At 45.5% G+C, this 14,770-nt stretch overlaps 1 protein-coding gene across 1 annotated transcript in view; it reads left to right on the top strand.

Annotated features, from left to right (window-relative positions):
* Positions 1 to 7,258, top strand: part of LOC138645493 (uncharacterized) — a 51,708-nt gene extending 44,450 nt beyond the window's left edge. The window contains exon 8 of the mRNA XM_069734857.1: positions 1,755 to 7,258. Within this exon, the coding sequence (XP_069590958.1) occupies positions 1,755 to 1,813 (59 nt within the window). The 3' untranslated portion in view covers positions 1,814 to 7,258. The remainder of the gene's footprint in view (positions 1 to 1,754) is intronic.
* The last annotated feature ends 7,512 nt before the right edge of the window (positions 7,259 to 14,770 follow it).

Genomic DNA, 14,770 nt, shown 5'->3' with positions numbered 1-14,770 from the left:
ATATCCTGGCCTATTACCAGGCTTCTATGATTAGGCATAGCCAAAACTGATTTTGTGACAATTCCCAGGTAGCCTGGCTGGACCTAGAAATAACTCAAAACAATAATACGTCTTTACAAGACTCCTTTTTTAGATATTTACTAGGACCAGCTCAAAAGGAACATCATCAACCCATTTTTCAAGCGGTCTTGTCAGCATGGAAGTCACTGACTAGGCCGGGGAGGGGAGGTTTGAGGTTAAGTCAAATTAAGAACTGTCCCATATCTTTAATAGCTATAATTTATAAAATTTCGATCCCATCTATTTGGTCAGAAGCTGGAATAAACACTGTAGGCAACATTTACAACGGTGAATCATTCTATTCATATAGCGAAATCAAACGTATTTATATCCTGCCTTACTCCCAATTTTTATTTTATTTAATCTTAAAAGAAAATATCCAAAAATTATCACCAAGTAGATCCCTAAACTTAGACATAATTTCTTCCCTATTCGAAAACACTAATCATAAAAACAGATGGAGTCTTAAAAACATCTACAGCCACTTCAATAAAGATACTAATGAGACTAAAAATATTTATCTTCGAAGATGGGAATCTGACTTGAATAGAGTTTTTTCAACGGAAACATGGGAAAATGCTATCAAGCACACTTATGCGTCAAATATTTCCATTCCCCACCATGACTCCTATTATAAACTGATCACAAGGTGGTATGTCACACCGATACGACTTTCACACATCAATGGAGATAACTCCCCCCTTTGTTGGAGAGGATGTGGATCACCTGCTAACTTATATCACATTTTCTGGACATGCCCAAAAATAAAGAAACTCTGGAAAGACGCTACACTACATATTAATTCTCTTACACATATCAATCTCATAGTTACGCCACAAATGGCGCTCTTCTCGATAGGACTCGAGAGTGTTGACCCTTCAATTAAATATATAATTATTCATATCTTCCTGGTGATAAAAATTTAATTGCATTGTAGTGGAAAAAATCTCAAACACCAACATTTTCGGATATTATTAATACAATTCAACTCCACAGCGCCATTGAAAAAAGGTTCGCTTTGAACAACAATTTCCTCCATAAATACCATATAAAATGGGATTTGTGGAGCGCCAAATATCTTGCATTGTAGAAAGAATTTGACCTCTGGACTCAGTCATTTTAGACTTGTAATACATTTTCAGGTTTATTTATTTATTATGTAACATTACACTTGTTATAATTACTAATGTTCATATATGGTTATTCTTAGGCTAAATATATAAATTGTCTGAATTCTCTATTTTTTTCTTTTAAGATACCCTGCCCTTGTCTTTCCTCCTCTCCTTTCCCCATGCTTGCCATCCTTCTATATAACTGTTTGAAAAGTTAATAAAAATAGTTGAAAAGAAAATAATCTCTGGCGGCAGATTCTCTGGAAGATCTATGTCCGACCCATAGATCATAACAGCTCATTTACATATAAAAAATGTGTATTTGTCTTGAATAAGATATCAGATTGCAGATATAAAGGTATCATTTGATTCAGCTTCCTATGACCTGCATTGTCCATGTAGATGGCTTAGGAGGGTTGATTCTACTGACAGATTTCCTTTAAAGAGGGTAGAGGATAACCACAGCCTGTTTCTTCACATCTGTATCTCTTACAAAGGGCACTGGTTATCAGCATAGTTACTATATAAGAAAAAAATAATAATATCAGACTGATATAAATGTGTTTGTCTTCTTTTTCATAGAACCAAAGAAGATCTGGTCTCGGACATATCAGGACTGGAGTTTCCAGGCAATCGATTAGAGTGTTATTACAGAGATGTGACGGCTAACCTCTACGTGCTCCTGGATCTTAGTTCTTCATCTTCCAGAACTGACAACACAGGATAAATGGCCGAACACTCTTGAGACACATCAGCATTATAATAAAAGACTGCCAACTTCAGATATAAGCACAGTGATAGACTGTGTATAGCCTGTTACTCCTCTTACATTTCCTTCCTTTGAAGTCCACGCCGTCAGATTCTTTAAGCCCTTCTCCTTGCAGGTGGCGGTTGTTTATCGCCCTCCAGGCTCCTCCCACCTTTTTCTAGACCACTTTGCCACCTGGCTTACTCACTTTCTATCCTGTGACATCCCCACCCTCATCATGGGAAACTTTAACATCTCCATCAATGATCCCCTCTCCCAATCTGCCACTCATCTTCTCTAACGTCTTCATTCAACCTCTCACAGTTTACTAATTCTCCTACGCATGAGGACGGGAATACTGTGGACCTGGTTTTCTCCCGTCCTGGATCGCTGCACGACTTTACTAACTCCACTCTCCCGCTCTCGGACCACAACCTTCTTTCCTTTTCAGTCAAGAATTGTTTCATCTCCCAGGACACCCCCACTTACCACACTTATCGGAATACACGTACCATTGATACCCAGCAGCTTATGGACAACCTCCACACATCTTTAGCCCCCATCTCCTCCCTCTCCTGTCCAGAATTAGCATTGTCACACTTCAATATTACACTGAAGAATGCCCTGGATGAAGCAGCACCTTCTACACGCAGAAAGACCCGACACAGACAACGGCAGCCCTGGCCCACTATGCAAACACGCTTTCTTCAGCGCTGCTCAAGGTGTGCAGAGCGGCAGTGGAGAAAATCTCTCTTAGTAGAAGACTTCATCCACTATAAGTTCATGCTCAAAACCTATAACTCTGCCCTTTCTCTGGTCAAACAATCCTACTTCACCACCCTCATCACCTCACTATCCAACAACCCAAAACGACTTTTTGAAACCGTAAACTCCCTCCTGAAACCTAAAGTACAGGCCCCCATCTCCAATCTCAGTGGTGAGGATCTGGCCACTTATTTCCTAGAAAAAATCAACCACATCCATCAGAATATCTATTATTATTATTATTTATTGTTATAGCGCCATTTACTCCATGGCGCTTTACATGTGAGGAGGGGTATACATAATAAAAACAAGTACAATAATCTTAAACAATAGAAGTCATAACTGGTACAGGAGTGAGGACCCTGCCCGTGAAGGCTCACAATCTACAAGGGATGGGTGAGGATACAGTAGGCGAGGATAGAGCTGGTCATGCAGCGGTTTGGTCGATCGGTGGTTACTGCAGGTTGTAGGCTTGTCGGAAGAGGTGGGTCTTCAGGTTCTTTTTGAAGGTTTCGATGGTAGGCGAGAGTCTGATGTGTTGTGGTAGAGGGTTCCAGAGTAGGGGTGATACGCGAGAGAAATCTTGTATACGATTGTGGGAAGAGGAGATAAGAGGGGAGTAGAGTAGGAGATCTTGTGAGGATCGGAGGTTGCGTGTAGGTAAGTACCGGGAGACGAGGTCACAGATGTATGGAGGAGACAGGTTGTGGAAGGCTTTGTACGTCATGGTTAGGGTTTTGTAGTGGAGTCTCTGGGCAATGGTGGGCCAGTGAAGGGATTGACAGAGGGGAGAGGCCGGGGAATAGCGGGGGGACAGGTGGATTAGTCGGGCAGCAGAGTTTAGAATAGATTGGAGGGGTGCGAGAGTGTTAGAGGGGAGGCCACAGAGCAGGAGGTTGCAGTAGTCAAGGCGAGAGATGATGAGGGCATGGACTAGGGTATTTGCAGATTCATGGTTGAGGAATGAACGGATTCGTGAAATATTTTTGAGTTGAAGTCGGCAGGAAGTGGAAAGGGCTTGGATATGTGGTTTGAAGGAGAGATCAGCGTCAAGGATTACCCCGAGGCAGCAAGCTTGTGGGACTGGGGAGAGTGGGCAGCCATTTACTGTAATGGATAGGTTCGTTGGGGGGGTCGCGTGAGATGGGGGAAAAGATGATGAATTCTGTTTTGTCCATGTTAAGCTTCAGAAATCTAGCGGAGAAGAAGGATGAAATAGTGGACAGACATTGAGGGATTCTGGTTAGAAGGGAGGTGATATCTGGTCCAGAGATGTAGATCTGTGTGTCATTAGCATAGAGGTGATACTGAAAGCCATGAGATTCTATGAGTTGTCCCAGGCCAAAGGTGTAAATGGAGAAGAGCAGGGGCCCAAGGACTGAACCTTGTGGAACTCCGACAGATAGGGGGCGAGGTGAGGAGGTGGTGTGTGAGTGGGAGACGCTGAATGTCCGGTCTGTTAGGTATGATGAGATCCAGGATAGGGCCAAGTCTGCGATGCCAAGGGATGAGAGGGTCTGTAATAATAGGGAATGGTCCACTGTGTCAAAGGCAGCCGACAGGTCGAGGAGGACAGAGTAGTGTCGCTTGCTCTTGGTGACTTTAGTTAGGGCAGTTTCAGTGGAATGGTGTGACCGGAAGCCAGATTGTAGGCGGTCAAAGAGGGAGCAAGAAGAGAGATGGGAGGACAGTTCAAGATGGACGTGTTGTTCCAGTAGTTTGGAGGCATAGGGGAGAAGTGATATAGGGCGATAGCTAGATACAGAGGATAGGTCAAGAGAAGGCTTTTTGAGGATAGGTGTGATGGAAGCATGTTTAAAGCTTGAGGGGAAAACACCAGTTGTTAGTGATAGGTTGAAGAGATGGGTTAGGGTTGGGATGAAGACTGTGGTGAGGTTTGGGATGAGGTGGGATGGGAGCGGGTCAAGTGCACAGGTGATGAGATGCGACCTTAAGAGTAGAGTGGAGAGTTGATCTTCTGTAATGGTGGAGAAGTTGGTTTTGGAGGTGGAGGGCTGGGAAATCGGGAGGAAGGGCTCTGGGGGTTGTTGACCAAAACTGTCTCTAATGCTATCAATCTTCTGCTTGAAAAATGAGGCAAAGTCTTCAGCTGAGTGGGAAGGGAGGAGGTGCTGGGGAACAGAGGACAGAGTTGAAGGTGTCGAATAACTGTTTAGGGTTGTGAGACAGGGAGGATATGAGATGAGAAGTAGGTTTGTTTAGCTGTGGCGAGTGTGGTCTTGAAAGTAGTGAGGGACTGTTTGAATGCGATGAAGTGCTCGTTAGAGTGGGATCTTTTCCATCTGCGCTCAGCAGCCCTGGAAGCTCGCCTCAGTTCTTTGGTCAGGCTGGTGTGCCAGGGCTGTCTGTTGATTTTGCGAGCTTTGGTATGTGTAAGTGGGGCAGCAGATTCCAAAGCTACAGATATTGTGGTGTTATATAGAGCAGCAGCGTCATCCGCATTGTATATGGAACTTATGTCTGTGAGGGGGAGGAGGGATTCAGAGAATGAATGTAGGTCAAGATGTTTAAGATTTCTGCGAGGGTGTGAAAGTTTGTGGGGTGAAGATTGTAGACATGGAGTGGAGAGAGATGAGAATGTGAGAAGGTTGTGGTCAGAGAGTGGAAGAGGTGAGTTAGAGAGGTTAGAGAGCAGAGGCGGGTGAAGATGAGGTCCAGTGTGTGACCGTCTTTGTGAGTGGCTGCAGAAGACCATTGAGTGAGGCCGAAGGAGGAAGCGAGAGTTAGAAGTTTAGTGGCAGCTGAGAGGGAAGTGTCAATGGGTATGTTGAAGTCGCCCATGATGATAGTGGGGATGTCCGCAGAAAGGAAATGAAGTAGCCAGGTGGTGAAGTGGTCAAAGAAGGTGGTGGCTGGCCCTGGGGGGCAGTAAATGACAGCCAGTTGGAGGTTGGTGGGGAGTAGATGCGCACAGAGTGCACCTCAAAGGAAGGGAGGGTAACAGAGGGTGGCAGTGGGATTGGGGTGAAGGAGCAGTTATCTGACAGGAGAAAACCAACTCCTCCGCCATGTTTGCTGCTGGGGCGGGGTGTGTGGGAAAGGTGGAAGCCACCGCAAGAGAGTGCAGCAGGGGAGACTGTGTCAGAAGGGGTGAGCCAGCCAGATTGTCTCAGCCCAATCTCCTCAGTGCCTGGATCCCCTTCCCTGCCGCACCTCAAGCTCATTAGACATCTTTGAGCCTGTTTCAGAAGAAGTTTCCAAGCTCCTCTCTTCTGCTCAGCCTACAACCTGCAATAGTGACCCCATTCCTTCACCTCTCCTGCAATCTCTCTCACCAGTGGTCACCACTTAGGGTACTTTCACACTAGCGTTTTTTTTAATCCGTCACAATGCGTCGTTTTGCAGAAAAAACGCATCCTGCAAAAGTGCTTGCAGGATGCGTTTTTTCCCCATAGACTTCTATTGACGATGCATTTGCGACGGATTGCCACACTTCGCATGCGTCGTGCTTTGGCAGACCGTCGGGAGAAAAAAACGCTACATGTAACGTTTTTTTTCTCCTGACGGACCGCTTTTTCTGACCGCGCATGCGCGGCCGGAACTCCGCCCCCACCTCCCCGCACCTTACAATGGGGCAGCGGATGCGCCAGAAAAATGCATCCACTGCACCCATTGTGCAATGCAGCAATGGCGTCGGAATCTCTCCCCGACGCATTGCGACGGGGAGATTCCGACGCTAGTGTGAAAGAAGCCTTACCTGACTAGTGACGTCACCGCTGTGCTCTGCTTTACGGCCGGCGCTGACACAGTCAGTGCGGCAAGCTGACGGCGGGGGACGTGACAGACATCGGAATGTACGTATGTAGTGGTTGTTTTTTTTTTACTTTTACAATGGTAACCAGGATAAATATCGGGTTACTAAGCGCGGCCCTGCACTTAGTAACCCGATGTTTACCCTGGTTACCCGGGTGCTGCAGGGGGACTTCGGCATTGTTGAAGACAGTTTGAACGATGCCGAAGTCGTTCCCCTGATCGTTGGTCGCTGGAGAGAGCTGTCTGTGTGACAGCTCCCCAGCGACCACACGACTTACCAACGATCACGGCCAGGTCATATCGCTGGTCATGATCGTTGGAAAGTCGTTTAGTGTAAGAGCCTTTTGACTGCAGCCTGAGAAGCTGCCACTGTTTACCTCTGGTAATGGCTTCTGCTGTGTTGTGCCCCTCCCCCTTCTTTATTTGCTCAGTGTTCAGGGACTGTATTGTTTCCCCTGTCTCCTTTACATGCTTATCTCTCACCCACCTGTCAGCACAAAGATCTCTGGTACAGGAGTACACTGCAGGGGCTTTCCATCCAGCACTCTGTATGTGGAGCTCTGCAGTCTCCCACAGTGTGACTTCTCCAGCGGCCCACACGTGGCCTGGGTCTTCTGGGGTATCGGGGAGCTGGATCCGATGGTCTGCTTCACTTGTCTTGGTCTTATCCCGTTTTTGTGGCTGTCCCCGGTAAGTCGGTAGATAGTGTCTAAAGGTGCAACTTTCAGGAGCTCTGCTTAAGATGCAGCCATAACGAAGCTTCGCCTCTTGGAAGTCTTTAATAAACTTCTTGAATGTGGTTTAAGCATCTTGAGGGGTGCAGTTTTTAGGGAAATGCTATTAACTATTTTGTGTGACACGACTCTCTGATTTAAGGGAACAAAAAATAAAAGATTTAAAATTGCCAAATTTCCCTTTTTTCAAAAAATAAAAAAGTTTTGTCGAAGAAATTTTACCATTAACATGAAGTACAATATGTCACGAAAAAAACACACTCTCAGAATCAGTGGGATACATTGAAGTGTCCCAGAGCTATAACCTTATAAAGTGACAGTGGTCGGAATTGTAAAAATTGGTTTGGTCATTAAGGTCAAAATTGGCTTGGTCACTAAGGGATAGTCAAGGGATCCCTGCTGGTGGACGTAGACTCATCCCCACCACCACCACCCGGCCTGGTGTGTAATCGCTTAGAATGGGAGAGGCCATGGGAGACTATGAAGACCTCAGACTTCCCGCTGCAGCCCATCAGACAGAAAGTGGACATCCAGGGAGAGTGGGTGACCTTTAAATGGACCTGCGCTACCACCAACCTGATCGGGTTCCCTAGGGAGGCCCAGCCAGAGGGGGAGAGTATTGCGGTCATCGCCCATGAAGAATACCGTCGGCAGCTGCGTCAGCAGGAGGCGGAGTGGGCTACGAAGGAGCTCCGGCGCCAGGCTGACCGTGAGAGGGACCTGCCGGCCAAAGCAAAGGCTAGGCAGATGGCCGAGGAAGACTGGGGCCCACAGCAGTATGGGACCATTGTCACCTTCCGCCTGCAGGGAGGTTGGGGCTTTATAAAGGAGCCTGGCCTCGACCTCAAAGTGTTCGTCAATCGGCGAGATGTAGAGGCGCACCTCATTGAAAGACACCCAGGCTGGGATCTGTACCCGGGTGACCGTGTCAGGTACACGCGGCATTGGGGAGACAAGGGGTGGTATGCCCTGCACGTCCGCAAGGACAAACCCGACATTACTGTCTCACCGTCCTACTGCTCTCCACCTGAACAGTTGACCCCTGCACCGGTCACCGTGTGCTCAAAGTGCACCCAGACTATGGTGGCACAGAGAACTGTGAGCACACAGACCCCAATCCAGAGTGAGGACGCACTCTATGTAGTACCCGGTGGTAGCCGATACCCAACAGGACTACCCCCACCGGTACTACCCCCAGACTGGCATAAATAAACCTAGAAGCCCTGAAAACTGTACATAGTTCCAAAAACTTTTCCTTTTTGCTGCTTAAACCCATAAAGGGTAATTCCTTAAAGGGGTCCCATGTTTAAAGGGATCCTATGTTTTAGTTGCACCTGTTTTTGCACAAATGTTTCATCACTGTTATACCAAAGAACTGTGGAATATTGAACTGTGCATGATTGGAACTTGTTTGTACATAGTTTGCACCTTTAACCCCTTCACGACATGCGCCGTACATCTACTGCGCATGCCGTGAATCCCCCTTTGATGTGGGCTCCGGCAGTGAGCCCACATCAAAGTCGCGACATGTCAGCTGTTTTGTACAGCTGACATGTGCACGCAATAGCGGCGGGTGAAATCGCTATTCACCCGCCGCTATTAACCTGTTAAATGCCGCTGTCAAACACAGACAGCAGCATTTAACTACCGCATCCGGCCGGGCGGCCGGATATGACGTCATCGCCGACCCCCATCACATGATCGGGGGTCAGCGATGCATCAGGAAGGTAACCATAGAGGTCCTTGAGACCTCTATGGTTACTGATGCAGGTCTGCTGTGAGCGCCCTCCTGTGGTCGGCGCTCACAGCACACCTGCATTTCTGCTACATAGCAGCGATCTGATGATCGCTGCTATGTAGCAGAGCCGATCAGGCTATGCCAGCTTCTAGCCTCCCATGGAGGCTATTGAAGCATGGCACAAGTAAAAAAAAAATGTTTTTAAAAATATGAAAAAAATATAAAAAAATATAAAAGTTTAAATCACCCCCCTTTCGCCCCATCCTAAATAAAACAATAAAAAAAAAACCAAACCTACACGTATTTGGTATCGCCGTGTTCAGAATCGCCCGATCTATCAATTAAAAAAAAGCATTAACCTGATCGCTAAACGGCATAGCGAGAAAAAAATCCGAAACGCCAGAATTACGTTTTTTTGTCACGCGACATTGCATTAAAATGCAATAACGGGCGATCAAAAGAACGTATCTGCGCAAAAATGGTATCATTAAAAACATCAGCTCGGCACGCAAAAAATAAGCCCTCAACCGACCCCAGATCACGAAAAATGGAGACGCTACGGGTATCGGAAAATGGCCCTTTTTTTTTTTTTTTTTTTTTTAGCAAAGTTTGGAATTTTTTTTCACCACTTATATAAAAAATAACCTAGTCAAGTTAGGTGTCTATGAACTCGGAATGACCTAGAGAATCATAATGGCAGGTCAGTTTTAGCATTTAGTGAACCTAGCAAAAAAGCCAAACAAAAAACAAGTGTGGGATTGCACTTTTTTTGCAATTTCACCGCACTTGGAATTTTTTTCCCGTTTTCTAGTAAAAGACATGGTAAAACCAATGGTGTCGTTCAAAAGTACAATTTGTCCTGCAAAAAATAAGCCCTCACATGACCATATTGACGGAAGAATAAAAAAGTTATAGCTCTGGGAACGAGGGAAGCGAAAAACGAACACGCAAAAATGAAAAAGGGCCGCGACTTGAAGGGGTTAAAGGTGCTCCCTACTGGTTTTACAAAAAGAAGCCTTTGTGAAGAAACTGTTCCTGAGGACTTCGTGAACGTTTTTGCCGTTTAAAAGTTGATAACTGGCTTGTTGATTGTTTGCACTACCTCGAAAAAGACTTGAGTTTCCCTCTTAAAGGGAATGTTTTTTGTTGCACTTTGCCTTAAGAAGTTAGATATCAATAATGTTTACATAGCAGATAGTATGTAGCAGGTTAGATAGTGATAGGATGTTTGATAATGCTTAGAATAGAATGTTAGATGATGTACTTTTAAATAAAATTGAGGTTTTAGGAAAGAAATGCAGTAGGCCTGTGGGGGTATACAGATAGTCCTGCATATGTAGAAGAAAGATAAGGAAAATGTTGATTAGCACTTTAAGGGTTAATAATAGTATACCCTTAAGGTACCTTCACACTAAACGATATCACTAGCGATCCGTGACGTTGCAGCGTCCTCGCTAGCGATATCGTTCAGTTTGACACACAGTAGCGATCAGAATCCTGCTGTGACATCGTTGGTCGGGGCTAGAGGGCCAGCACTTTCTTTGGTCACTGGCTCTCCCGCTGACATCGCTGAATCGGCGTGTGACACCGATTCAGCGATGTCTTCGCTGGTAACCAGGGTAAACATCGCAGGGCCGCGCTTAGTAACCCGATGTTTACCCTGGATACCATCCTAAAAGTAAAAAAAAAAACAAACGCTACATACTTACCTTCGGCTGTCTGTCCTCCGGCGCTGTGCTTTCCTGCACTCACTGTGAGCACAGCAGCCGGAAAGCAGAGCGGTGACGTCACCGCTGTGCTTTCTGGCCGCTGTGCTCACAGCCAGTACAGAGAAGCAGAGCGCCGGGGACAGACAGTGGTAGGTAAGTATGAAGCGTTTGTTTTTCTTTACTTTTAGGATGGCATCCATTGTAAACATCGGGTTACTAAGCGCGGCTTAGTAACCCGATGTTTACCCTGGTTACCGGCATCGTTGGTCGCTGGAGAGCGGTCTGTGTGACAGCTCTCCAGCGACCAAACAGCGACGCTGCAGTGATCCAGATCGTTGTCTGGATCACTGCAGCGTAGTTTAGTGTGAAGGTACCTTTAGAGGGTACTTGCACTTAGTAAGATAGAATACCTGTATGGGTAATTGTGTTTCACAGTTAGATAGTAATTGTTTTCTATTTGCCTTTGAAAGTTGTACGCACAATGTAAATATGTTATTGTTTGCAACGTTCATGTATTCTCACCTCCCATAAAGGGAAGCTTATTATATATTAACTTGTTTATTAGCATTTCAAAAATTTTGCATGTGCTTTGCTGATGTAGTTGTTTTCTTTTTCCCAGTCCGGGAGTACTGGATTTAACTCTGGACTGTGGATGCTGAAGCCTTCAGTAAAGGTAAAGAGACTGCAACTTTGTGTCCTCGTTATTCACTGCGCCTTACATCATCCACCATCTACACTCTGGGAAGCCCTGGGGATACACTTCACCTGTGGGAAGGTATACCATCTAGCTGCCATAACATCAACCCAGCGGACCCCTAAGCAGCGGTGGTCACCCTGACCGAATACCACAGGTGGCGTCACGAACATTATCCCTTTAAAGACTTTTCCCCACCATTTCTTCAACGGACCTCCCGAGGGCCACGGACCGGGTCAGCCATCGTGACATCCCCACCGAGAACAGAAGGGCCCAGCACCGAGTACCCCACTGCCCTACGGGGGCGCTCCATATGTATGTATGTGTGTATCAGCCAAGCCCACTCCACATAGCCCTACCCAATCACTAAGCATCTTTAATTTCATCAGAGCTGTTTAAAAGAATCTAACCTGTGATTGGTTGCTGTCACGATAATGTAAGAATACCACGGTCTGAGGGATGTTTTCAGAAGGTACCATGGTCCCCGACACACTGCCTTGAAAGCTCTTCTTCTCTGTCTTGGCCTGCAGGCAACTCCCTCCCCCCTGAATACAACTGTAAAGGAGTGCATTACTTAGCTCCGCCCACTTAGTGATGTCACGACCAAGGGGTATAAGACCCTGGGAGCTCAGTTTTCACTAGCCTTTGACCAGGAAGCTAGCTGAGAATCTGTTATGCACTGGGATATGTTCGCCCTTCCCCCGAGCCACATGGTCTGCCAGGAGCTGAAATGATATAAGGAACTGTATGTGCTTTTCTTCTGTTAATCCCTATTTATTTGTAATTGTATGTACATAAGATATTTGTCTTCTTTTGTAATACCTTTTCATACTTTGTAAACACCGCCTACTTTTTTTGGAGTAAAATATAAAATTACTAGCTTGTCTCTCCGTGCTCTAAAACGAACTGTCACGTCTTCTGAGGTGAAGTGCGCTACTAATTTTGGTTGGCTCCGGACCCATTAATAATTACGAAATCCTCTTCAGAAAGAACCAGGGGCAACCAAACAGCCCCGGTTCATGAAAAATTGATGTGAGTGGTGGGGATGATAAAGGTATCCTCCCCATGAACTGTGACATATTATTGGTGGGATCCCTGACATACGGTGGGATTCGTGACAGTTGCTAAGAGCAACAATTTTCCCACCCCACAACACAACACCTCAGCAAACACTGTCCAGGTGGGAAAAATCTAGCATCACCGAGAACATAAGCTCCCAGCCATTGTCTGCCCCCCAGAAAGGACAGAAATGAATCACCCCCTCCTCTATTACTGCCGCGATCTATTTTTACCAGCGTAGAAAATCGCACCATCAGTAGCCTCACACAGAGCCAGGTGCACTGTCTGGGTGTTATGTTTGACTCCAATCTTTCCTTCACATCCCATATACAATCTCTTGCCCGCTCGTGCCGCTTACACCTAAAGAACATCTCTAGAATCCGCCCTTTTCTCACCATGGAAACAACAAAAGCCCTCAGTGTCGCCCTGATCCACTCCCGCCTGGACTACTGTAACGCTCTATTAATTGGCCTCCCCCTCACTCGACTTTCCCCTCTCCAGTCTATCCTTATTGCAGCAGCCAGGGTTGTCTATCTAGCTAATAATTACTCGGACGCATCCGCTCTTCGCCAGTCGTTACACTGGCTGCCCATTCCTTACAGGATACAATTCAAAGTACTTGTTCTCACCCACAAAGCTCTCCACAGTGCAGCACCCCTTACATCTCCTCCCTCAATTCTGTCTGTCGGCCTAACCGACCGCTGTGCTCTGCAAATGACTTTAGACTAACCTCTGCACTAATCCGTACCTCCCACTCCGGACTCCAAGACTTCTCCCGTGCTGCGCCAATCCTCTGGAATGCTCTACCCCAAGATATTAGGACCATCCACAATTTGCATAGTTTTAGGCGCTCGCTCAAAACACATTTGTTCAGGGCGGCCTATCATGTTCCCTAATCTGTTATATTGTTTGTGTGTAGCCCATTCACTATCTCCATCTATCCCCCACCCCCTGAAGATGGCCGGACCATCATTGTAAATACATCATTGTAAATACACACCTGTGCTTTGTATCTCCCCCACCTCATTGTAGATTGTAAGCTCTCACGAGCAGGGTCATCTTATTTCGCTTTAATTATTGTATTGTTAACATTGTTACTTATGACTGTTGTGTTTGAAACTGTTAAACTGTACAGCGCTGCGGAATATGTTGGCGCTATATAAAGATTATTATTATTATTAAAAGATCTGAATATTATGACCATGTGATATTTCAGTTTTTCTTTTTTAATAAATTTGCATACATTTCTACATTTCTGTTTTTTTCAGTCAAGATGGGGTGCAGACAGTACATTAATTAGAAAAAATGAACTTATTGAATTTACCAAATGGCTGCAATGAAACAAAGAGTGAAAAATTTAAAGGGGTCTGAATACTATCCGTACTCACTGTTTATCAGTCAGATAGAGTAGCTAGCTAGTGTTCAGTGTGGCTGTTAAATTTACCTTCCAGCACTTTTTTCTATTTTGGCCATACTGAGGTGCACAAAGAAAGCCAGCAGGGCACGTGTTCTGCACTGCTTCTATTCTGCTGCATACATGAGTATAGAATTCTAATTAAAAAAATGTCACTGGCTAAATGTGAAACAGCCTGCTGTATGCCACCTTATCATTTTGTGCTGTGGTGATATGAAACTTTTCTACAGACCTAACTTGCATTAAAAAAATCCAATTTTTTCTGTTACTAAATGTGAAACAGCCCCCCGTATTCCACATTGTCATTTTGTGGCGTTGATATGAATGTGTATGCAGCCCTAACAGGCATTAAAAAATTTATATTTTCTTTTGCTGAATGAGATACAGCCCGCCATATCACACATTGTCATTTTGTGGCGGTGATATGAAGCTGTCTTAAGACCTAGAAACTTGTTTTAACAACTCTTACAAGAAGGGGAGAGAAAAATGAAAGAAGAAAAACAAAGGAAGCATTCCATGATTGCCCACTTAAGGGGTAAAAAGCTTGGCCATGTTAGTTAGAGGCCATGTGTTTGAGTCAGTGCTGCTGACTTTATAAGCTATTATTTTACATATACCTGGATCTGTCCACCTCAGATTTATATTACTTTCCCACTGTAGAGCAGCAGGAACTACAGAAATTAATGAGGTAGAAATCCTCCTCCTTTCATTAACCTAAGATCGCTGCCAGTGCCTGACCTCAGCGCCTCTGCTCATCCTGCAGCTGCCGGACATCCACCACTGTCCAGTCTCTGTGACTGCACATTGTGATATCACAGATCATGTGTGCACTCACTACACAATTCAAATAAGCTTTATTGGCAGGACTAGGTAGATGTTTGCACTGCCAAAGCAAATGGAAAAAACTGGGGAACGGTGTATGGGGCATATAGAGGTACCGGGTTGGCTATAGGTTGGTTGGCT

Source organism: Ranitomeya imitator, chromosome 7 (genome assembly GCF_032444005.1).
Source record: "Ranitomeya imitator isolate aRanImi1 chromosome 7, aRanImi1.pri, whole genome shotgun sequence".
NCBI classification, from domain to species: domain Eukaryota; kingdom Metazoa; phylum Chordata; class Amphibia; order Anura; family Dendrobatidae; genus Ranitomeya; species Ranitomeya imitator.
Note: the sequence above shows the minus strand (reverse complement) of the source record. Positions and strands in the feature narration are given on the sequence as shown.